The 20,418-nt window shown below is 41.5% G+C and overlaps 1 protein-coding gene across 7 annotated transcripts in view; it reads left to right on the forward strand.

The window, feature by feature from the left end:
* arhgef28a (Rho guanine nucleotide exchange factor (GEF) 28a) overlaps positions 1 to 20,418 on the forward strand; it is a 378,379-nt gene that overhangs the window by 76,743 nt on the left and 281,218 nt on the right. For 6 of the 7 annotated variants that reach the window (XM_069937151.1, XM_069937160.1, XM_069937184.1 and 3 more), the window contains exons 3-5: positions 12,525 to 12,672; positions 17,690 to 17,983; positions 19,175 to 19,358. In XM_069937151.1, the coding sequence (XP_069793252.1) occupies positions 12,525 to 12,672; positions 17,690 to 17,983; positions 19,175 to 19,358 (626 nt within the window). Of the gene's footprint in view, positions 1 to 8,679; positions 8,815 to 12,524; positions 12,673 to 17,689; positions 17,984 to 19,174; positions 19,359 to 20,418 lie in introns of those variants that run through there. The other variant, XM_069937168.1, reaches the window with a different exon arrangement.

Consider the following 20,418-nt stretch of genomic DNA (forward strand, 5'->3'; position numbering starts at 1 on the left):
CCACTATCCTTGTGGGCAGGTTTGATAGAACTGTTGGCAAAGGTTTAAACTAGCTAGGTATAGTGATGAGAACTAGACTGTTAAGTCAGATGATGGAGCATTTGATGAAATGGTAGATGCTATGCATTCTGAGACTGTGAGGAAGGGCAAGCAATGGATAGAACATAAATGCAGTAAGTTGGATGGGTTGAAATGTCTGAACTTTAATGCAGGGACTATCTGGAATAGAGCAAATGAACTCAGCGATGCATGGAACTATGATGTTGCAACCATTACAGAGACTTGACTGTCTCAGGGGCTGCTGAATGTGAGGTAAAAGAGGTGGGGGAGTAGTCATTGTGGATGGATATCAGGAATAGGGCAATAACCCTACTGGATGTATATTTATAGAGCCCCCTGTGGTAACAGAGATATTGAGGTGAGGAGAGGGAGGCAGATTCCAGAAAGGTGCAAAAATTTTAAGGTTGTAGTGATGAGTGATTTTAACTTTCCTAGTATCAATTGGCAGCATCTTAGACTGAAGAGTTTGGATATAATAGAATTTGTTAGATGTGTTCAGGAAGGTTTCTGAAACAATATGTTGATAGATCAACTAGAGGAGAAGCGATACTTGTCCTTGTATTGGGAAATGAACTAAGTCACATGTCAGATCTCTCAGTGGATGAACATTTCAGAGAAAGTGATCATAACTCCCATTTCTTTATCACAGGACGGGAGAAGGACAGGAGTAGACAATTGAGGAAAGCATTTAATTGGGATAGCGGAAAATATGATGCAATGAGGCAGGAGATTGGGAGCATAAATTAGGAGCAGATGTTCTTGGGGAAATGTACAGCAGAAATGTGACAAATGTTCAGAGAACATTTGCATGGCGATCTTCACAAGTATATTCCATTGAGGAAGGAAAGGATGGTGAGGCGAAAGAACCATGGTGTACAAGGGATGTAGAAAGTGTTTTCTTAACTAGATTACAAGAAGTTTAAGAAGATAGGAAGTGTTAGAGCTCTAGAGAATTTCAAAACTACCAGGAAAGCAATTAAGAAAGGAGTTTGGCAAGCTAGAAGGAGGCATGAGAAATCCTTGGCGAGCAGGATTAAGAAAAAGTCCAAAGGCATTCCATTGATATGTAAAGAACAAGGATAGGACCAGTGCAAGGATAGGACCAGTCAAGGTGATAATGGAAACATGTGCATGGAGTCATAGGAGGTAGCAGAGGTCCTTAATGAATACTTTGCTTCGGTGTTCACCAGAGAAAAGGATCTTGGCAATTGCGAGGATGACTTAAAGTGGACTGAAAGATGTTAACATATTGACATTAAGAAAGAGGACATGTTTGAGCTTTTGAAAAGTATGAAGATAGTTATTGCTAGGCTCAGATGAGATCTAAGCAAGGCTACTGTGGGAAACAAGGGGGGAGATTGCTGAGCCACCTGCGATGATCTTCACATTGTCATTAGGCACAGGAGAAGTACCAGAGGATTGGAGGATTGCAAATGCTGTTCCCCTGTTCAAGAAAGGGAGTAGAGACAATCCGGGAAATTATAGACTAGCGAGTCTTACTTCAGTGGTGGGCAAGCTGTTGGTGAAGATCCTGCGTGAAAGGATTTACAATCATTTAGAGCAGGGGTGGCCAATCATTTAGAGCAGGGGTGGCCAATCTTTTAATTTTTAAATTTAGACATAGAGCACAGTAACAGGCCATTCACTAAGATTGGTGATGTTATGGATAGTCTGAAGGGTTACAGAGGGACATTGATAGGATGAAAAGCTAGGCTGAGAAGTGGCAGAAGGAATTTAACCCCAAAAGAGTGAAGTGGTTCATTTCGGTAGGTCAAATTCAAAGGCAGATTATAATGTTAATGGAGGACTCTGAGCAGTGTGGAGGGATTGAGAGATCTTGGGGTTTATATCCATAGGATACTCAAAGCTGCTGTACTGGTTGATAATGTTATTAATGAAGTGCCTTCATTGAGGGATCAAGTTCAAGGTAGTCTTGAAGCTATACAAGACCTTAGTTAGACCCTGCTTGGAATGTTCTGTTCAGTTGTGGTCACCTCACTGCTGGAAGGGCGTAGAAGCTATAGAAAAGGTGAAGAGGAGATTTACAGGGATGTTGTCTGGATTGGAGATCATGCCTTCTGAGGAAAGATTGAGTGAACTTGGTCTTTTCTCCTTGGAGCAATGGAAGATTAGGGGTGACCTGACAAAGGTATATACAGGTGTTTCCCCGCTATCTGAAAGTAGAGCGTTCCTATGAAACCTTTCATAAGCTGAAATGATGTAAAGTGGTAATTTCTTTGAGTGTTCCCAGACCCAAAAAATAACCTGTCATATCATAGCAGATTCATCTAATGCAGTGATACCCAAACTTTCTCAGGCTGCTGCCCCCTTGTCTTCCAGGCCAAATCCCCAGTTGCCCCCTCTCACTCACTCACACACACACACACACACACACACACACACACACACACACACACACACACACACACACACACACACACACACACACACACACACACACACACACACACACACCTCTTTCTTCTCCCTTGTCCACTCACTGCCTCTCACCTCCAGCTTCTCATTCCTCAACTGGCACCGCCTGCAGGCCAACTCTTTTCACCCAGGTCTTTCCCTCCCAAGCCCCCTGCACTTGTTACCTCCCTCACACTGTCCTCTCTTCCTTCTCCTCCCATTCGCTCTCAACTTATTAAAAAGCCGAAGCCAAATACAACATAGTGGTCACCGAGGCCAACTCTTGTGAGACCTTCTTGTCGACACTTATTTCGCTCATTACTGCCACTCCGAGTCTGGCTGCAGCAACCAACATTCCTTCGAAAGACTACTTTTCGCTTGGCTTTTTTTTGTAAAAGTAAAAATCCTCTTTGGATTAGCAAAAACAGGTACTAATGTTGGTTGGTCTTTCCTAAAAGCAAAGTGGCACAAAGTGAAAACCTGTGTTATATGTACCAGGGGTGTAGGTTAATTAGTTGGGAAAGACTCATGGGCCAAAATGGCGTGTTACCATTCTGCATGTCTAAATTAAAAATTAAAAGGTGTATAAGATGATGAGAGGCATTTATCATGTGGATGACTAGAGGCCGTTTACCAGGGTTTTAACGGCTAACATGATGGGGCATAGTTTTGAGGTGCTTGGCAGTAAGTACAGCAGGGATATAAAAGGTAGGTTTTTCACACATCGTGGTGGATGCATGGATTGAGCTGTCTCCAATTGTGGTGGAGGCAGGTACAATAGGATCTTTTAAGAGACCATTAGATAGGTACTGGAGCTGAGAAAAATGGAGAGTTATGCAATAGGGCATTTCTCGGCAGTTGTTAGCGTAGGTTAACAGGTCAGCACAACAATGAGGACTGAAGGGCCTGTACTGTGCTGTAGATTTCTATGTTCTGAATCTCAATATTTTCAGTATCTTAGAACTGCTGACTGAAATGTTCACATGCTGGGAAAAATTCCTATATATTTTTCAAAAGCATACCATGCATGAGGAATCTGGAATATAGGCAAATCTCATTGATTCCATCATTTTTGGTGGTGTTTATACTCCACACAGACTTCTCCAAATGTAATTAGCTTTTCCTCTCTGTTCTATTTTCCTTTGGATACAAACCAAAAATCCTTAATTCCTACTTATTTCTATTCCACAAGCCATTGACAATGTCATCTCAAACCTAGGGGCAAAATATAGTAATCCCTCACTCTGTAATAAAACACACACTGATTGTAATCTGTATTTAACTTGTGATAGTTCAATCACCACATTTATTCTGGCTGATTGACCTTATTATTCCATTGTGCCCAAAATTAATGAGCATGCGGTACCCTTAATGTCAGATTGCACCTCTTAAACAGGTTCTCCATTCAGAAGCAGCAGGTGTTGACATTTCAAAAGTTAGGCTAATCTGCAGCAATCAAAGAATGACACAGTAGGTGAGTATTGGCTTTGTCACAGCTCTGCACTAGGTACCTTCCTGTTGGGACCTTTCACATTGAATTAGGGGAGGAGATAGGTGTGATCTTCATTGCCGGGATTGAGGGACTGAGGACCTGGATGTGGTTTAATGATTCAATACTCCTTGCTATTGATGTTCAGTTGCCAAGGTCTTACTGGTTTAAATATAAATTTTAAAAATTTAATTAAAAAAAGACATGCAGCACCGTAATGGGCAATTTTCATCCACGAGTCCATGCTGCCCAACTTCACCCAATTGCCCATAAGCCCTGGTATGTTTAGTTTTGAATGGTGGAAAGAATTTGGAGCACTGAGTGGAAACCCACACAGACACCTGCTTACAGACAGCGTGGGATCCAATTGCTGGCGCTGGAACAGTATTGTATTAACTGCTATACTAACCGTGCCGCCCTATGTATTATAAGCTCCAGTTGTTCTTTAATACACTGCAGCACCTCATTTGCCTGACAATAACTTTTTTTGATCAGGACACATACCAAGCATGATGAGTGCATACTCCACTGTTGCAAGGCCTCCACCCACATATTGCATGTAGTTTTTTCAAGCACGGTAACCAGACAGATTGGATGATATTAACTATTTGTCTTTCACAGAATAAATTACACACAACTACATGGGTGTGGACTGAGATAATCTTTTCAACTCAGAGGTGGTGATAGTGGCCTGCTAATGCTGAAGGTAGCAGTGTCGGGCAGATATCACCAAAGACGATGGCATCTTCCTGCTTTATTATCCTTCTTGCACCCCACTTTGCCCTTGGATTGTGTATTCTCCCAATTTCTTCTGATCTTTCATCTCTCCCTGCTCTCCTTTCTCCTTTCAGAGAACCTGTAGCGAGCTTACTACGGCTATAGCTAGGTTATAACTCTTGGTTATAGCCCTAAGGCTATAGCTCAAATCCACAGAAGAACAAAGACACACACACACCATTAGGGTGTATTCGACACTGTTTATTCCATGGCAGCACTGCCTTTTATAGTCAGCTCGGCCGCATCACCACAGGGGTGTGGCTTGAGAGGGCCGGCTGCCGATTGGTTACCTCAGATGCCTGGGGCCCGATTGGGGCCCCCTGCGATTGGCCAGTTTCACCGCTCTGCTGGCAGCCTATAGAAACTGGTATTTCAGCCTGCACAATACTTTGGCCGGTCGCCGCGTTCGACAGCCATTTCCTGTGTCGGTCTGAGGCGCTGGCTGTGAGCCGCTACAAAACAAATATTCCAACATTACTAAATGGTCATAGAATTGTGGAATAAAATGGTACAAAAATGGGCCCTTTAACCCTCCACATCCATACTGACCTGTCAATAACTTATCTAATTTACCAAAACACTTGATGTATAGCCTTCGATGCCGTGCCAATTCAAGTACTCATCCAGATTCTTAGCCATTGTGAGTATCTCTTCCTCAATGCCCCTCCGGCAGTACATACCAGATTCCAATAAATCTCTGTGTGAAAAAAATATTCTTCCTTGGATCTCCTCTAAATTTCCAACCTCCCTGCCTTAAAACTATGCTCTCAAGTTTTAGACACTCTAGAACAGGGGTGTCAAACTCAAATTCACGGAGGGCCAAAATTAAAAACTTGGACTAAGTCGAGGGCCGATCTAAATATTTATTGAAAATTTTCAACAACATCTGCATGTTTTCTCTTCTTTCAACATATGTAATGTTAAACTTTTTCTTATTAAAATAAATGTTTATTCAATAAATATATTCAATAAATAATATTTCTCTATAGAGGATTTGTCAAATGTTGCTAGTGTGCTGTCGAATAGTTAAATCTGAGGGCTATTGAGAATGTGGGAGAATAACATGATTCCTGAAACAATCAAATGGGTGACTGATTGTGGGCATGAACTCTAGCAGGGTTATTTGCCATGCCTTTTTTCCATTGGTACAGATATCCTTTGATTTACACACTTTTCAAGTTTTATGCCTAATGAGCTTGTATCCAGGTGCAGGACCATTTTTAACCAGGAATATATTTATCACTGTGACATGAAACTATTGGAAGATCGTTTTATCCTGAGATTAAAGTTCATAATACTTACTCAGGCCTGTGTGCGGGAGGGCGGGGGTTTGCGGGCGATCGGGTTGGACAACGACAGTGCGGGGCCATCGGCTCTCGCTGCAGGGCGGCATCTCGGCAGATCAGTGGCCCCGTCACCGTGAGTCGCGGGTCGGCCTGCGGCAGGGAGGGGGAGTGGGCAATGGTCCTGGTGAGGTCAGGCCCCCCCTGAGTTTCTGCCGGACCCCCCTTGACCTGCTGAGTTTCTCCCAGACCCCCTTGACCTGCTGAGTTTCTGCCGGACCCCCCTTGACCTGCTGAGTTTCTCCCGGACCCCCTCCCCTAACCCTGGCACCCCCTAACCCTGGCAGCAGACTTCTGGCATCTTCCACTGTGGGCGTTTTTAAAACAAAATATACTTGCTTCACACTTGTTTAAACTTTTCTCCACTCACCTTTTCAAGAAAACCCATCAAATTTGTGAGATAGGACCCCCTCCCCCTCACCCACCCCTGCGATTCTCCAGATGTGACTAAATATTGTCCCTCAGAACCTCCTCTAGTAATTTCCCTGTTACTGATTTAAGGCTCACTGACTTATAATTTCCTGGTTTGACCCAGAAGAACTTAAATAAAAAGCAAAAGTTGGATCTGGGTCAAGCAGAATCTGTGTAGGTAAAGTGATGGTCAAGGTTTCGGGTTGACACCCTGGGTCAGGATTAAGAGTGAAGAAGAAAGAGGGTGAGACAGAGGCTGGTAGGTAATCTGGTACTGGATAAGGGGGTGTTGATAGACAGACAGAACCAGGTAAAGAAGAGTATAAATATCTCTTCTCCCTTGCTTCTATTAGTATCCTGGAATAGATCTCATCAGCCCTGGCGGGATTTATTCGGCGTAATGTTTTTCAAGACATCCAATACCACCATGTCCTTAATATCAACATGCCTTAGAATATCTATATGTCTCTCCATATTATCACCCTCATCTCTTCTTCATGAATGCAACTGCAAAATACTCATTAAGAACCTCACCCATTTCCTCTGGCTTCGTGCATGAAGTCACAAAATGTTGCATTAGCCAGAAATAAAAAAATAGTGTGCATTTATCAAACATAATTGATCAACTGATAAAGGCTCATTGTCCTGACATTTTAACTCTTGTTTTATGTTTTTTTTTAAATGTTATCTTTCCATCTTCTTCTGTTGTTTGTTTTTCTCCTTAATTGAATTAGTGCTCGTTACCCAAATTGGTGCCAACTCCAGCAATTGGTCTGGTGGATTTGTACTTGTGCAGTAAAAAAAGATGGTTTTCACTGGCGAGAATCTCATGAAGCCAGAGCATGTTGAATAGGGGTGAATTAATCTTGTGTTAGAGTCGATTGAAGCAGTTTTCCACAACATCTTAATTTGGCTTGCAAAGAAAGCTCCCACAAAGTGGATCATTATTCTAATTAGATTTGTTCCGGTTTTTCTCAACGAGCCCACTGGATTCATTGCATATCCATTTTAATATTTTAGTCTGGATGCAAATGATAAATTTCATTTTTATAATAACTGACAGAATTTTCCATAACAATGGCAATCCATATCTTGACCATCTCTACAATAAACATTTTCACTATCATTGCTGCCTTGCTGACCAGTGAGAATGACTGATAGAATAAAATGGTCTTGTCTTCTTTACGATTAGGATAACAATCTCTATCTCTGCGGTTGCATCAGCTCCTAATAGTTATTGGCTCGAATGAAAAAAGCTTGACATTTTCAATCATTATAAATGTAGCCCTCATCCATGAGGCAGTTCTATCATTATTTTAGTTCAACTAAATTATGATTTTTTTCATTGCTTCACCTGTTCTAATAAGGTCATAAAAACATTCTTCACAAGATACTTAGTGAAGCTGCAGAAGTACAAAATTAGCTTTTTGTTTTCAGTGCCTTTCAGCATAAAACCCTGGGGGAAAAAAGTGAAAAAGTGGCAACATCCGATTTTACTAAATGTAGAGCAGATAAAAGCTTACACTTGACTGGAGGGAGAACTAATGCTTTTATTAGCTTACGACACGGGTAGGGTTCATGGACAGGCTTCAGGGTTTAGGCGGGAAACCAGGGCCTCGGGGGGGGGAGGAGGGGGGGAGAGGGGGGAGGGGAGGGGGGAGAGGGGGGAGGGGAGGGGGAGAGGGGAGGGGGGGAGAGGGGGGAGGGGAGGGGGGGAGAGGGGGAGGGGGGGAGGGGGGAGGGGAGTGGGGGGGGAGGGGAGGGGGGGCTGTGAGATGGACCAGTTGTTAGTTCAGGACACCTCTAGTGAATTCCAGTTCACTACATTGAACAAAAACATAATTTCCATCAGTTCAAAGTGATTTTGTTATATCATAAAACTCTTTGCACTGTATTATGTATCCCATCTGTTGAAAGAAACCAGTATATTTTGAAATGCTTTGTTGTGGGTTACTTTGCTCTATGTAGTCAGAGAAACCATTATTGCTTAATTTTTCTTTCCTAGCCTGTGCCTTAAGCCTAGGTCTGGTATTCTGTTGGATCTACATGGTGGTAAAAAAAACCTTCTTACAATTTAATGTATCCAAAACATGATTGTGTTGAATAAATTCAATTATAGTTTTAACATAGAGAGGCTTTAAGATTGTGTAGAGACTTGGCTGCAATTAATGCTATCCATAAAATGAGCTGGATTTACTAAATTTAAAGGAAATTTACAAAATAATAACCTGTGCAACATAAGTATGTCAATTGATTGACACCATATGGAGAACCAAGCTATTCATTTTTATTTCACCAAGGATAACAGACAAGATGAAGGTAACTACATGTTGCATTTCCATCACATGTTGCTTGTTAAATATTTTTAAGAGTTTATGAAGTTTTAGATCCTTCTGCCAGTGCAAATCTTTCCAGTTTGTTCATCCTTGTGTGGAATTAATTGTTAATTACTGTACCATAGGAACATTCAAAATGCCTGAATTAATTCCAGGAAGTGAGGTGTCAGTCAAGTTTCCTGCTTTAGTCATATCGTCATAGTGTTATTGTTCCTTGATTATTTATTTTCTAAATGCTTTCCTGTTTTTTTTAAAAAACCATTGTTTTGAATATTTTGTGGTTTATTTAGATTGATCAATTGGAAGCTGTGAATGCAGATCATGTCTGGTCTGTGAGACGTGAAAATTGTGATATGAATTTAGAGGCAAAGCATCTGTCAAAACAATATGGTTTTGAGACAAAGTTTCCAAAGGGCTCTGTCCAGAATATATATGGTTGACAATTTGCTCAATAGTTTGAAAATTGCATATCAAAGGAGCAGTAGCTTTCCATTGCCACTTATTTTCATATTGTGCCATCTGTTAGATGGTTTTAAAAAAAACATGGCTCAGCAGATTTAGAGCTGTGCTTTCAAAACACTAAACACAGTGTTTTTTTAATAAATTTCACATTTGTAAACAATTCTAAATGGTGTTTACTCATTTCTGCTGTGATGGTTTCTCAGAGTTGAAAATTCTTGGATTATTATCAACTAAATTTATTTGTATACTCTGCTCAATTTTTTGGAAGTGTTCGGAAACTGTAAATATGCCTACTAGAAAACCTGATACTGTCCAAATTTTAATTTGTGCTCAAGGGAGAGAGGCAGTAAGGCAGATAATGCTGAAAGGAAGTTATGAGATGTGCTGTGTAAATACAATTTTGTTTTCCTCTGCTGTCGAGTTGAACACAGAGCAAATTCTGAGCAAGCAAGTATATCGTGCTCATTTGATCCAAAAATCTCTTTCACGTTTAATACACAATGTCCTAATAGTTCAATCTTCCCCTACTAGTTGACCTGAAAGCTCAACTGAGTATACTACACACAAAAATTGTCACCCTCTAGAATATCCCCATTATTCCTTCAGTGCTGGTCAAGAAACTCCAAACCCTGGGCCTCTGTCTCCCCCTCTGCAACTAGTTCCTCATCTTTCTCATCGGAAGTCCACAATCAGTATGAATGGGAAACAATGTCAACAGAGGCACGCCTCGGGAATGTGTCCTTAACCCACTGCTCTACTCACTATACATCCATGACTATTGGTCAGGCACAATTCGAATGTAATCTACAAATTTGCCGATGACACTACGGTTGTCAGCAGTATCACAAACTGCAATAAGGAAGCGTACAGGAGGAAGATAGATCAGCTCGTTGAGTGGTGTCACGCCAAGACCTTGCACACATCGTTAGCACAACCAAGGAGATGATTGTGGACTTCAGGAGGAAGTCAGGAGAACACAATCCAGTCCTCATTGAGGGCTCAGTAGTGCAGAGGGTCAAGAAATTCAATTTCCTGGGTGTGAACATCTCTGAGGATCTGTCCTAGAGCCTCCATATGGATGCAATCAAGAAGAAGGCTCACCAGCAGCAATACTTGGTGAGATTCAGTATGTCACCAAAGACTCTTGAAAACTTCTACACGTGTACCCATGGAGAGCATTCTGGCTGGTTGCATCACTGTCTGGTACATCGGTCCGAAGGCTCAGGACAAGAATAAACTCCAGAGGGTTGTTAATTCTGCCTGCAACATCACTCCATTGAGGACATCTACATGAGGCAGTGTCTTAAAAAAAGCAGCCTCTACACTCAAAGATCCCTACCACCCAGGCCAAGCCCTATTCACTCTGCTACTGTCAGGAAAAAGGTACAGGAGCCCAACGACAAGCACTTAGCAGCACAAGGACAGCTTCTTCTCACTGCCATCAGATTTCTGAATGATGAATGAACCAAAGACATTGCCTTCCTTTGACTTTTTGTGCACTATTTTTGTTTATTGCTGTAAGGTGGTTTACAGGAATATTTGGACTGTGATACTGCTGCAAAACAACAAATTTTGTGATTTGTTCATGACAATAAATTCTGATTCCGATCTCTTCAGTACAAAAGAACATAAGAAATAGTAGGATCAGGTCATAAGACCATAAGAAATACGAGCAGAATTAGGCCACTCAGCCCATCAATTTTTTTCTGCCATTTGAATCATGGCTGATGTACTTTTCCTTTCAACTTCATTTTTCTGTCTTCTTCCATAACCTTTAATGCCTTTACTAATCAAGAACCTATCAACTTTAAATCTACCCACTGACTTGCTCTCCATAGGTGTCGGTGGCAACAAATTCCACAGATTTACACCCCTTTGGCTGAAGAAATTTCCTCATATTTCTGTTCAAAAGGGATGCTCTTTTTGTGCCCTCTGGTCCTAGACTCTCTCAATACTGGAAACATCGTCTCCATGTCCACTCTTTCTAGTATTCCATCTACTCTATCTAATATTCAATATTTTTCAATGAGATATTCCCTCATCCTTCTAAAATGTAGTGAATACAGACCCAGAGCACCTCATATGTTAACCCTCTAATCCCCGGGATCATTTTCGTAAATGTCGTCTGGACCCTCTCCAACACCAACAATCTTTCTTTACATATGGGGACATAAGCTGCATGCAGTACTCCAAATCTAGTTTGACCAATGCCTTATAAAACCTCACCATTATATCTCTGCTTTTATAATCCTACTGCAATTGAAATTAATGCTAACATTGGATTTGCCTTCCTTCCTAAGAACTGCTATTATGTCTTCCCTTATCAAAAATTCAATCCCCTCTCTTCTCTTACCTGCCCTCTATTGTGCATGTCACATACAATATTTATCCTGGAACAATGAGGTGCCAGTCTTGTTATGTTTCTCTTATGACCATAATATCTCTAGTCTCTGAGTCAATCCACAGCCTGAATTTGTCTACCTTACCTCTTATGCATTGAAATAACTGCAATTTGAACCATAGGCCTTTCCTCTCACTTTGTTTTACTCCTGCCTATCCTGTCCACTTGTACTTGCTCACTTTGAATATAGTATTAACCCTAAACTTCTCATCTGCCACAGCCCCCTGCCAATCCAGTTTAAATCTTCCCAAAAAGCATTCGGAAATCTCCCTGTCGGAATATTGGCTTTCCTCTAGTTCAGATGTCGCCTGTCCCTCTTATACAGATCACCTCGGGAAACTTCGACAAATTATATAGTGATGTCAATGTGACAACCAGTGGCATTAAAGTTTGATTGTTTGGTACTTCTCTAATTGGCGTTCTATAGAAAATAGTACTTCAGAGTGAGCATCTGACAACATAACATTGATTGCAGATGTGTGTACATTCTCTTTTCCACATCTCAACCCCCAAATAAATGTCCTAAATAAGTCTGATATATCTCGCATGTTACTCTAGTGAAAAAACTGCGGAAAATGGATACCCTATGGTGGCAAGAATGTGAAATAGTATGCAAGTCTGTCTAGTTAGTACAAATTTGATGTATTAATTTTCCATGAGGGAATATGAAAGATTAAGGATGTCATCAGTTATAGGGAGAAAGCAGGAGAAGAGAGTTGAAAGGAAAAATGCATCCAATTTGAATGGCAGAGAAGACTTGATGGGTTGAATGACCCAGTTCTGTGTCTAGGTTCTTGTGGTGTAAACACTCTTTAATTTTTGTTTTATAGGGGCAGCAGCCGATATTAGCAGTATTTGAGGAGACTTGCCTCTTACCTGAAAATACAGACTTGTACTTTATTTATGAGGGTTCACACCAGATGCATGTCACTGTTGCTCAGAGACTGGATGCTAGGACAATGAAGTCAGTTATTCCAGGTAAGAACTTAGAAACTAAATTGGAGACTTCATTCAGAATGTAATAAAGAAAAATAAAATTGAATTGACCCTTTGAGTACACATAACCATTAATCACTCATTATATGGACCCATGGTGTGCAGGAAGAATTCATTTATGTATCTGGAGTAGGTCCTGCAGTATGAACTTCCTAACAGAAGCTAGTTCCTGGTCCAACCTGATTGGTGAGGCCCGTGCAAACCAGGAATTCTCCTGCTGTAAGTAGCAGACCTTGAGCACAGAAATGTTTTATCACATCATATTATTACTATTTTAGACATACACCATGAGCCCAATTTGACTTACAACCCTGGTACGTTTTTGAACAGAGGGAAGAAATTAGAGAACCCAGAGGAAACCCACACAGATGCAGGGAGAACGAACAAACACCTTGGAGACCATACGGGATTCAAACCCCAGTCCCGGTCACTGGCGCAATAACAGCATGGCGCGAATCATAAAGCGAACTGTGCTGCCCACATTGAACATTGAAATGAAATTTAAACAAAACAGAATCCACTTGGAAACAATTCAGTAGAGTCTACTCTATTTAATCAAAAAATGTGAATCTTCATCTTCCCTTCTCCTTCGGTCATAGTTCTTTGCCATTTAATTTAATGGGTTTCGAGCTGGATTTAACGAAGTATAGTTGCAACAGGCCAACTATCTGCTGAAGTTGCATTGTGAGAGAGGTTAGTTTGAGCTTGAGGTTTGAGACGTAAGTGCTGGGGCTTTGTAATTTGAAGTTTTGGTGAGGAACCTGAACAGTGACAAGGTAAGATCTTGTACTTTCTTCTGTATTCTTGTTTCCAGCTTCAGTTCTAGACTGATCACATTGAGCAGCTGGACCTGTAGTTGGATTCACAGAGGAGCGTCGCAATAGACAGAAGCTTTAGCTGGGTGGTCACACCGCACGTACAGTTGAGTGATTACCAGTAAAGGCAGAAGGGGTAGTCAGGTAGTGCAGGATTTCCATGTTGCTGTTTTCCCTCAGTAACATAATTTTGGATTCTATTTTTGCATGGGTGGGAGAGAATTGCGCCTCAGAAGAGAACAGTGGCAGCATCCCAGTCTGTGGTACCAGTGGTGTGCCTCAAGGATCTGTATTGGGCCCATTGTTGTTCGTTATATACATTAATGATCTAGATGATGGGGTGGTGAATTGGATTAGTAAATATGCAGACGATACTAAGATAGGTGGAATAGTAGATAATGAAGAAGGTTTTCAAGGATTGCAGAGGGATTTGGGCTACTTAGAAAAGTGGGCTGAAAAATGGCAGATGGAATTTAATGCTGATAAGTGTGAGGCGCTTCATTTTGGTAAGAAGAATCAGAACAGGACATACGTGGTAAATGGGAGAGCATTGATGAATACAGAAGAGCAGAAAGATTTAGGAGTAACGGTACATCGTTCCCTGAAGGTAGAAACTCACGTGAATAGGGTGGTGAAGAAGGCTTTTAGTATGCTGGCCTTTATCAATCATTGCATGAAATATAGGAGTTGGGAGGTGATGTTGAGATTGTATAAGACGTTGGTGCGGCCTAATTTGGAGTTCTGTGTGCAGTTCTGGTCGCCTAATTATAGGAAGGATATAAACAGAGTGGAGAGAGTGCAGAGAAGATTTACCAGAATGTTACCTGGGTTTAAGCATCTAGAGTACAGGGAGAGATTGGACAGATTAGGTCTTTATTCTTTGGAGCGTAGAAGGTTGAGAGGGGATTTGATAGAAGTATTTAAGATTATGAAAGGGATAGACAGAGTAGATGTGGATAGACTATTTCCGTTAAGAGGAGGAAAGATTAAAACAAGAGGACATGAGTTAAGAATTAAGGGGCAGGGGTTTAGAGGTAACATGAGGGGGAACTTCTTTACTCAGAGAGTGGTAGCCGTGTGGAATGAGCTTCCGGGAGAAATAGTGGCGGCGGAGTCAAATGTATTATTTAAGAAAAGGTTGGACAGGTATATGGATGAGAAGAAGATGGAGGGTTATGGGCATTGTGCAGGGAGGTGGGACTAGAGAGGGGTGTTTGGTTTGGTGCAGACTAGAAGGGCCTAATGGCCTGTTTCCGTGCTGTAATTGTTATGTTATGTTATGATTGAACTCTGATGCACAGCAGGAAAGGTGGTGTCTAGAAGAGCTGTAGTGATAGGGGACACAATAATTATAAGACAGACTGGAGATTGTGTGGCTATGAGTGAGACTGTAGGTTGGTGTATTACATCCCTGGTGCCTTGATCAAGATGTTTCCGAGCAGTTGTAGAACATTCTCGAGGAGGAGGGTGAGCAGCCAGAGTTCATTGTGCACATTGCTAATAATGGCCTAGGTAGAAAAAGGGACGAGACCCAGCAAAGTGAAAATAGAGCGATAGAAAGAAAGTTTGGAATTGAAATTTCCGGATTACTCCCTGTGCTACATAGTAGAAAGGATAGGAATAAGAGGATTGGGCAAATGAGTTGGTGCAGGCATGAGGATTTCAGTTGGAGTGATGTATCTTCTCAGGCAAAGGTGAGAGGTGAGGTTACATCTGCCCTGGCAGAGGACCAGTATCCTGCCAGAGAGATTGCTGGAATTACTCGGGAGGCCTGTGTTCATCGGTGATCGGTGCTGAGACCAATGTTGTTTGTCACCTATATCAATGAACTGGGTGTAGAGCTCGTCGAAAGAACCAAAGACTTGCTGATCCAAACCACGGCTTTTATTAGCAAAAGACAGGAGCTCTTCACAGGTGGCCGACCAGTCCGGAATGATCTGACCTGGCTAGGGACACAACCCTTTAAGGCCCAGACAGTAGGCGTGGCTAAGCTCTCAGCCAATCGCTGTAAGCACAGTCTAGATACAGTAACTATATACACTATGTACATTGGTGATAGATCTGTACTATCACACTGGGTGATAATGTGGACAACTCCACAATCTCCATCAGTACCAGAGAACCAGAGGGGTGTGTTCTTAGCCCCCTGCTCTACTCACTTCTCACCTACGACTGTGTGGCTCGGTACAACAACAACACCATCTACAAATTTGCCGATGATCCCACAGTAATGGGCTGTATAAAGGAAGGGGATGAGTCACCGTACAGGATGGAGATTGAAAACTTGGCTGAATGTTGCACCAACTAGAACCTCGCACTCAATGTCACCAAGACTAAGGAGTTGATTGTTGACTTTAGGAAAGGAAGACCAGAGGTATACAATCAGAGGTGGGGAGGGTGAGCAAATTTAGGTTCTTAGGAGTCACTATCTCGGAAGATCTTTCCTGAACCCAGTACACTATTGACATCGCAAAGAAAACATGTTAGCACCTCTAATTCCTCAGGAGTTTGCAGAGGTTTGGCATGTCACTAAAAATCCAGGCAAATATCTACAAATGTGTGGTGGAAAGTGTTTTGACCAGCTGCATCACTGTCTGGTATGGGGACACCAATACCCCTGAGCGTAAAGCCATGCAAAAGGTAGTGGACACAGCCCAGGACATCACAGGTAAAACCCTCCCCACTATCAAGAAGATCTACAGGGAACGCTGCTGTCAGAGAACAGCTGCAATCATCAAGCTCTACACCACCCAGCCCACACTCTGTTCTCACTGGTGCCATCAGGAGAGGTAGAGGTGCCACAAGACTCGCACCACCAGGTTCAGGGACAGTTGCTATTCCTCCACCATCAGACTCCTCAACAACAAACCCAATCAGAGACCCATTTAAGAACTCTTACTTGTGCACTTCGTTGATTTAAAAAAAAATTCTCTATTGCACAGCCAGTTTGTTGATATTCATTATCTGCTTACAGTTCTTTATTTGTTTACATGTGTACAGTTTTTTTTAATTGCACAACTAATGTGATAATTCTGCCTTGCTCATAAAAAAGAGAGAATCTCTGAAATCTAAATTGGATCAGCAAGTTTGCTGATGACACAAAGATTGTAGGTGTTGTGGAGAACGAGGAAGGGTTTCAAACTTGCTGAGGGATCTGGACCAGCTGGAAAAATGGACCAGATGGAATTAAATGCAGACATTTTGGAAGGACAAACAGAGAAAGGACATATATGGTAAATGATAGGACACTGAGGAGTCTGGTAGAACAGAGGGATCTGGAAATACAGATACATAAATCCCTGAAAGTGGCATCACAGGTAGATAGGGTTGTAAAGAGAGGAGTTGGGATGTTATCATAAAGTTGTATAAGTCATTCCTATGTGAAAGAAGAATTTGGATAGGTACATGGATGGAAGGGGTATGGAGGCCCTGTTTCTATGCTATTATTTTCCATGGTTCTATGGAAGATAAACTACTGTGGTGGGCGGTGGTGGATGTGTGATGGTGTGGTGGGGTTGAGATCCAAAATTATAGCGAAACTGATGAAGCAAATGTGGAGATTAAAGTGAGCAAATCTAGTTGATTAATATATTTGAAATTTAAATCGAGAGTTAGTCTACAGTCTAGTCTCTTAAGTGTTTTAAGGTGCATGCATAGATGGTAAAATTGATATATAAGACCTTGACTTGATTTTTGGGTAATGGAAGAGGTGTTTTTTTTGTGTGTGTACTTTCTGAAAACTCACTGAGCTTAATCTTTACAGTAATAATATTTACTGCTTGTAACCACATGCCATGTGATTATGGTGGATACAACTTTGCTAAACAGTATTTTTTTTAAAAATTAAGCCAGAACCCCAATGCCTATACTATAGTAGATGTTTTGGATGCTCAGTCTGACAATGCAGTTGGATGTTCTTCAGCCATGTTGAGGAATAGAAACTGTTGCCAAGATGAAATCTCCAGCCTTTCACAAGTCAGAAATGGCTTGGTTTCACCTTGAAGGTGGCATTACCAAAAGTGCAGCACTGCTTCAATACTGCAAAGTTTTGCTCTAGTTTGATGCTGAAGTCCCTGGAGTGACTCTTGCTGACATATACATGTATTAATATACTAAGCTGTGTTAAATATTTAGAAATATACTTGCTATTTTCTATTTAATATTGCTCTTGCATTTTGTTACAGGTCATGATATTTTTGAAGGTGTTACAGTTTCTGCCTGCATGTACACAGAAAGGCATTTTGTATCCATCCTTGGAAGCAGTCAGATAACCTACGTCCAGGATGTAGTGTATGAACTAGCTCAGATTCTGATTGCAAGTGTTGACACAATCACTTGCACTAGTTATCTGACTCTGCTTGAACATTGTGGCCTCACCACAGAGACACTACAGGCATTGGATGAGAAGATGGCAGCTGCTGTTGAACACATGGAATTACCTCCTTCATGGAATCTCCTTGGACAGTGGCCAGAACAAGGTAACTATTCCCTCATTTCCCCCAACCATTCGCACGATTGTCAGGTTGAAGCTGAATGTAAACTTGAGAAACAACAAATCATATTCCTCCTAGACAGCATTAAACCTAACTGCATTATAAACATATAACAATTACAAAATGGAAACAGGCCAGTTTGGCCCTTCTAGTCCATGCTGAACACCTTCCCTCACCTAGTCCCATTGACCTGTACCCAGTCCATAACCCTCCACACTTCTCTCGGCCATATACCTATCCAACTTTTCCTTAAATATTAAAATCAAACCTGCATCTACCATTTGGCCAAAAGCTCATTCCACTCTCCCATCACCCTCTGAAGGAAAAAATTCCCCCTCATGTTTCCCATAAACTTTTCTCCCTTCGATCTCAAACCATGTCCTCTTGTTTGAATCTCCCCCCTCTCAATGGAAAAAGCCTGTCCACGTTGACTCTATCTGTCCCCCTCATAATTTTAAATACATCTATCAAATCACCCCTTACTCTTCTATCTTCCAGGAATTGATATCAGGAAAGAACATCTTGGACCCAATGTGGCCCTTGGAAACAGATGTTTCAGCCCATTGGGTCAGCACTGAATAAAATTTCTAGTGCGGAATGATTCAATCCAAGAAAGAATGTTGTTCTCAGGAAAATGCTGATTTTCATGAACGTTGAAGTGAACACAATGCTGCTTCAAGATTTTTAGGCAATTGTATCAATCTTTTTCCAGTTCTCATGAAGGTCATTGATTTGAAATGTAAAGTCATACAGTGTGGAAATAGGCCCTTCAGCCCAACCCGCCCAAGCTGACCAAAATGCCCCACTCACACTAGTCCCTCCTGCCTGCATGTGGCCCATACCTTTCCAAATCCATCCTATCCACATAGCTGTCCAATTTTCTCTTAAATGTTGCATTAGTACCTGGTTCAGTCACCTCCTCTGGCAGCCTGTTCCATATACTTACCCCCTCCGTGTAAAAAAAAAAATACCCCAAAGGTTCCTGTTAATCTCTTCCTGCTCATCTTAAACTCAGGTCCTCTGGTTACTGATTCCCCTACTCTGGGCAAAACATTCTTTGCATTCCCTAATCTATTCCTCTCATGAATTTTCTTTCCGAAGCTGCTACCTAAACATTTCTAATGTTTTCTTTTTAATTTAAAGTAACTTTTTAATCTGATTTCCTTTTTTTTCCAGAGCTAATTCCCAAGGAAACCTTGCTACATATTTCAGTAAGATTGGGTCTTTATAAATTCTCTCAGACTCTGCTTTGCAAGCCTGGTGGAATCCAAGCTGTTCTGGTGCCCAATGAGGAAGGGGTGACACCTTTGGACTTGGCAGTGCAGAATGGGATGCAGCATCTTGCTGAATACTTCAAAGAGTAAGTACCTGATGAAACAGTAATACCTAATTTTCCAGTGTGCTTTAGCTTCTTAATTCCAAATCTGCTTCAATTCTGTACAATTTCAGTCAGGGGTGCAGTATTTTAAATGTTGAATAAAACTGAAGTTCAAGGATTATTGCACAATTGTATAGGATATCACACAAGTGTAAAATTCCAGTTAAAAATACAGATGTGCAAGAGATTAAAATAAATATATTGAAGTGAGTGTTTCAGAGTGATGAAAATGGGAAGGCAGTTTCACTCTCTGCATTGCATTGAAATTTTTGTTGACTAACTCAGTCAGTCCTCTTCCAAATGTATCAAAATGTTTCTGCTGGTCAATGGTTACTTTTCCTGTGATTTCCCCTAACACCCCTACCCCACCAACACAGAGCTTGAAAGCTGAGTTTTTTCTACCTTTCGAGCGCTGTGAAAAGAATTGCAAAGAATTGCAAGGTGGATTGGTGGGGGGGGGTCTAGACTTACCCATCTTCAATCCACCCAGGTAGGTAGTCTCAGTGGTGGAGCATATTTGACTCATGGAGCTAGCTTTTTTCAGTTCTGTGTGAGCAAGCAAGCCAGCTTCCAGAGATGGGTCATGTGTACAGCAATAACGTGGTTTTTCAGTGTAAAATGGGAAAAGGTGGTGTAATAGAAACACAATGTTTCTGAACTTCTTCTGTACCTTAAAAAGCTCATTCTGTGGAGTTGTAAATGCAAACACAAGCCTTCCCCACACCAGTTTCCACATCATGGAACTATGGAGAAAGCCAACTATGGGGTGATAACGTAGCAAGCAGCGGATATCAGTAGTATAAAGAGAGACGAAAGCATTGGCAGACAGAAATAAGGGTGGGTATGAACAAACAGCAGGCTAAATATTTAGTGGTGCTAACTGCAATCAAATTAACACATTGGTCTTTCCAGAAACAGGTGAGTTTGGCCTTGGTTCCTTTCTTCCAATGAAGAAGTAGGCTCAGCTGAAGGTGACTGCTTTGCTTTGCATGGACGAAGTCTAAAAGAACCTTGGATGTGACTTTAACACTATATTACATGC

The sequence above is a fragment of the Narcine bancroftii genome, chromosome 1 (assembly GCF_036971445.1).
Source record: "Narcine bancroftii isolate sNarBan1 chromosome 1, sNarBan1.hap1, whole genome shotgun sequence".
Lineage (NCBI taxonomy): Eukaryota > Metazoa > Chordata > Chondrichthyes > Torpediniformes > Narcinidae > Narcine > Narcine bancroftii.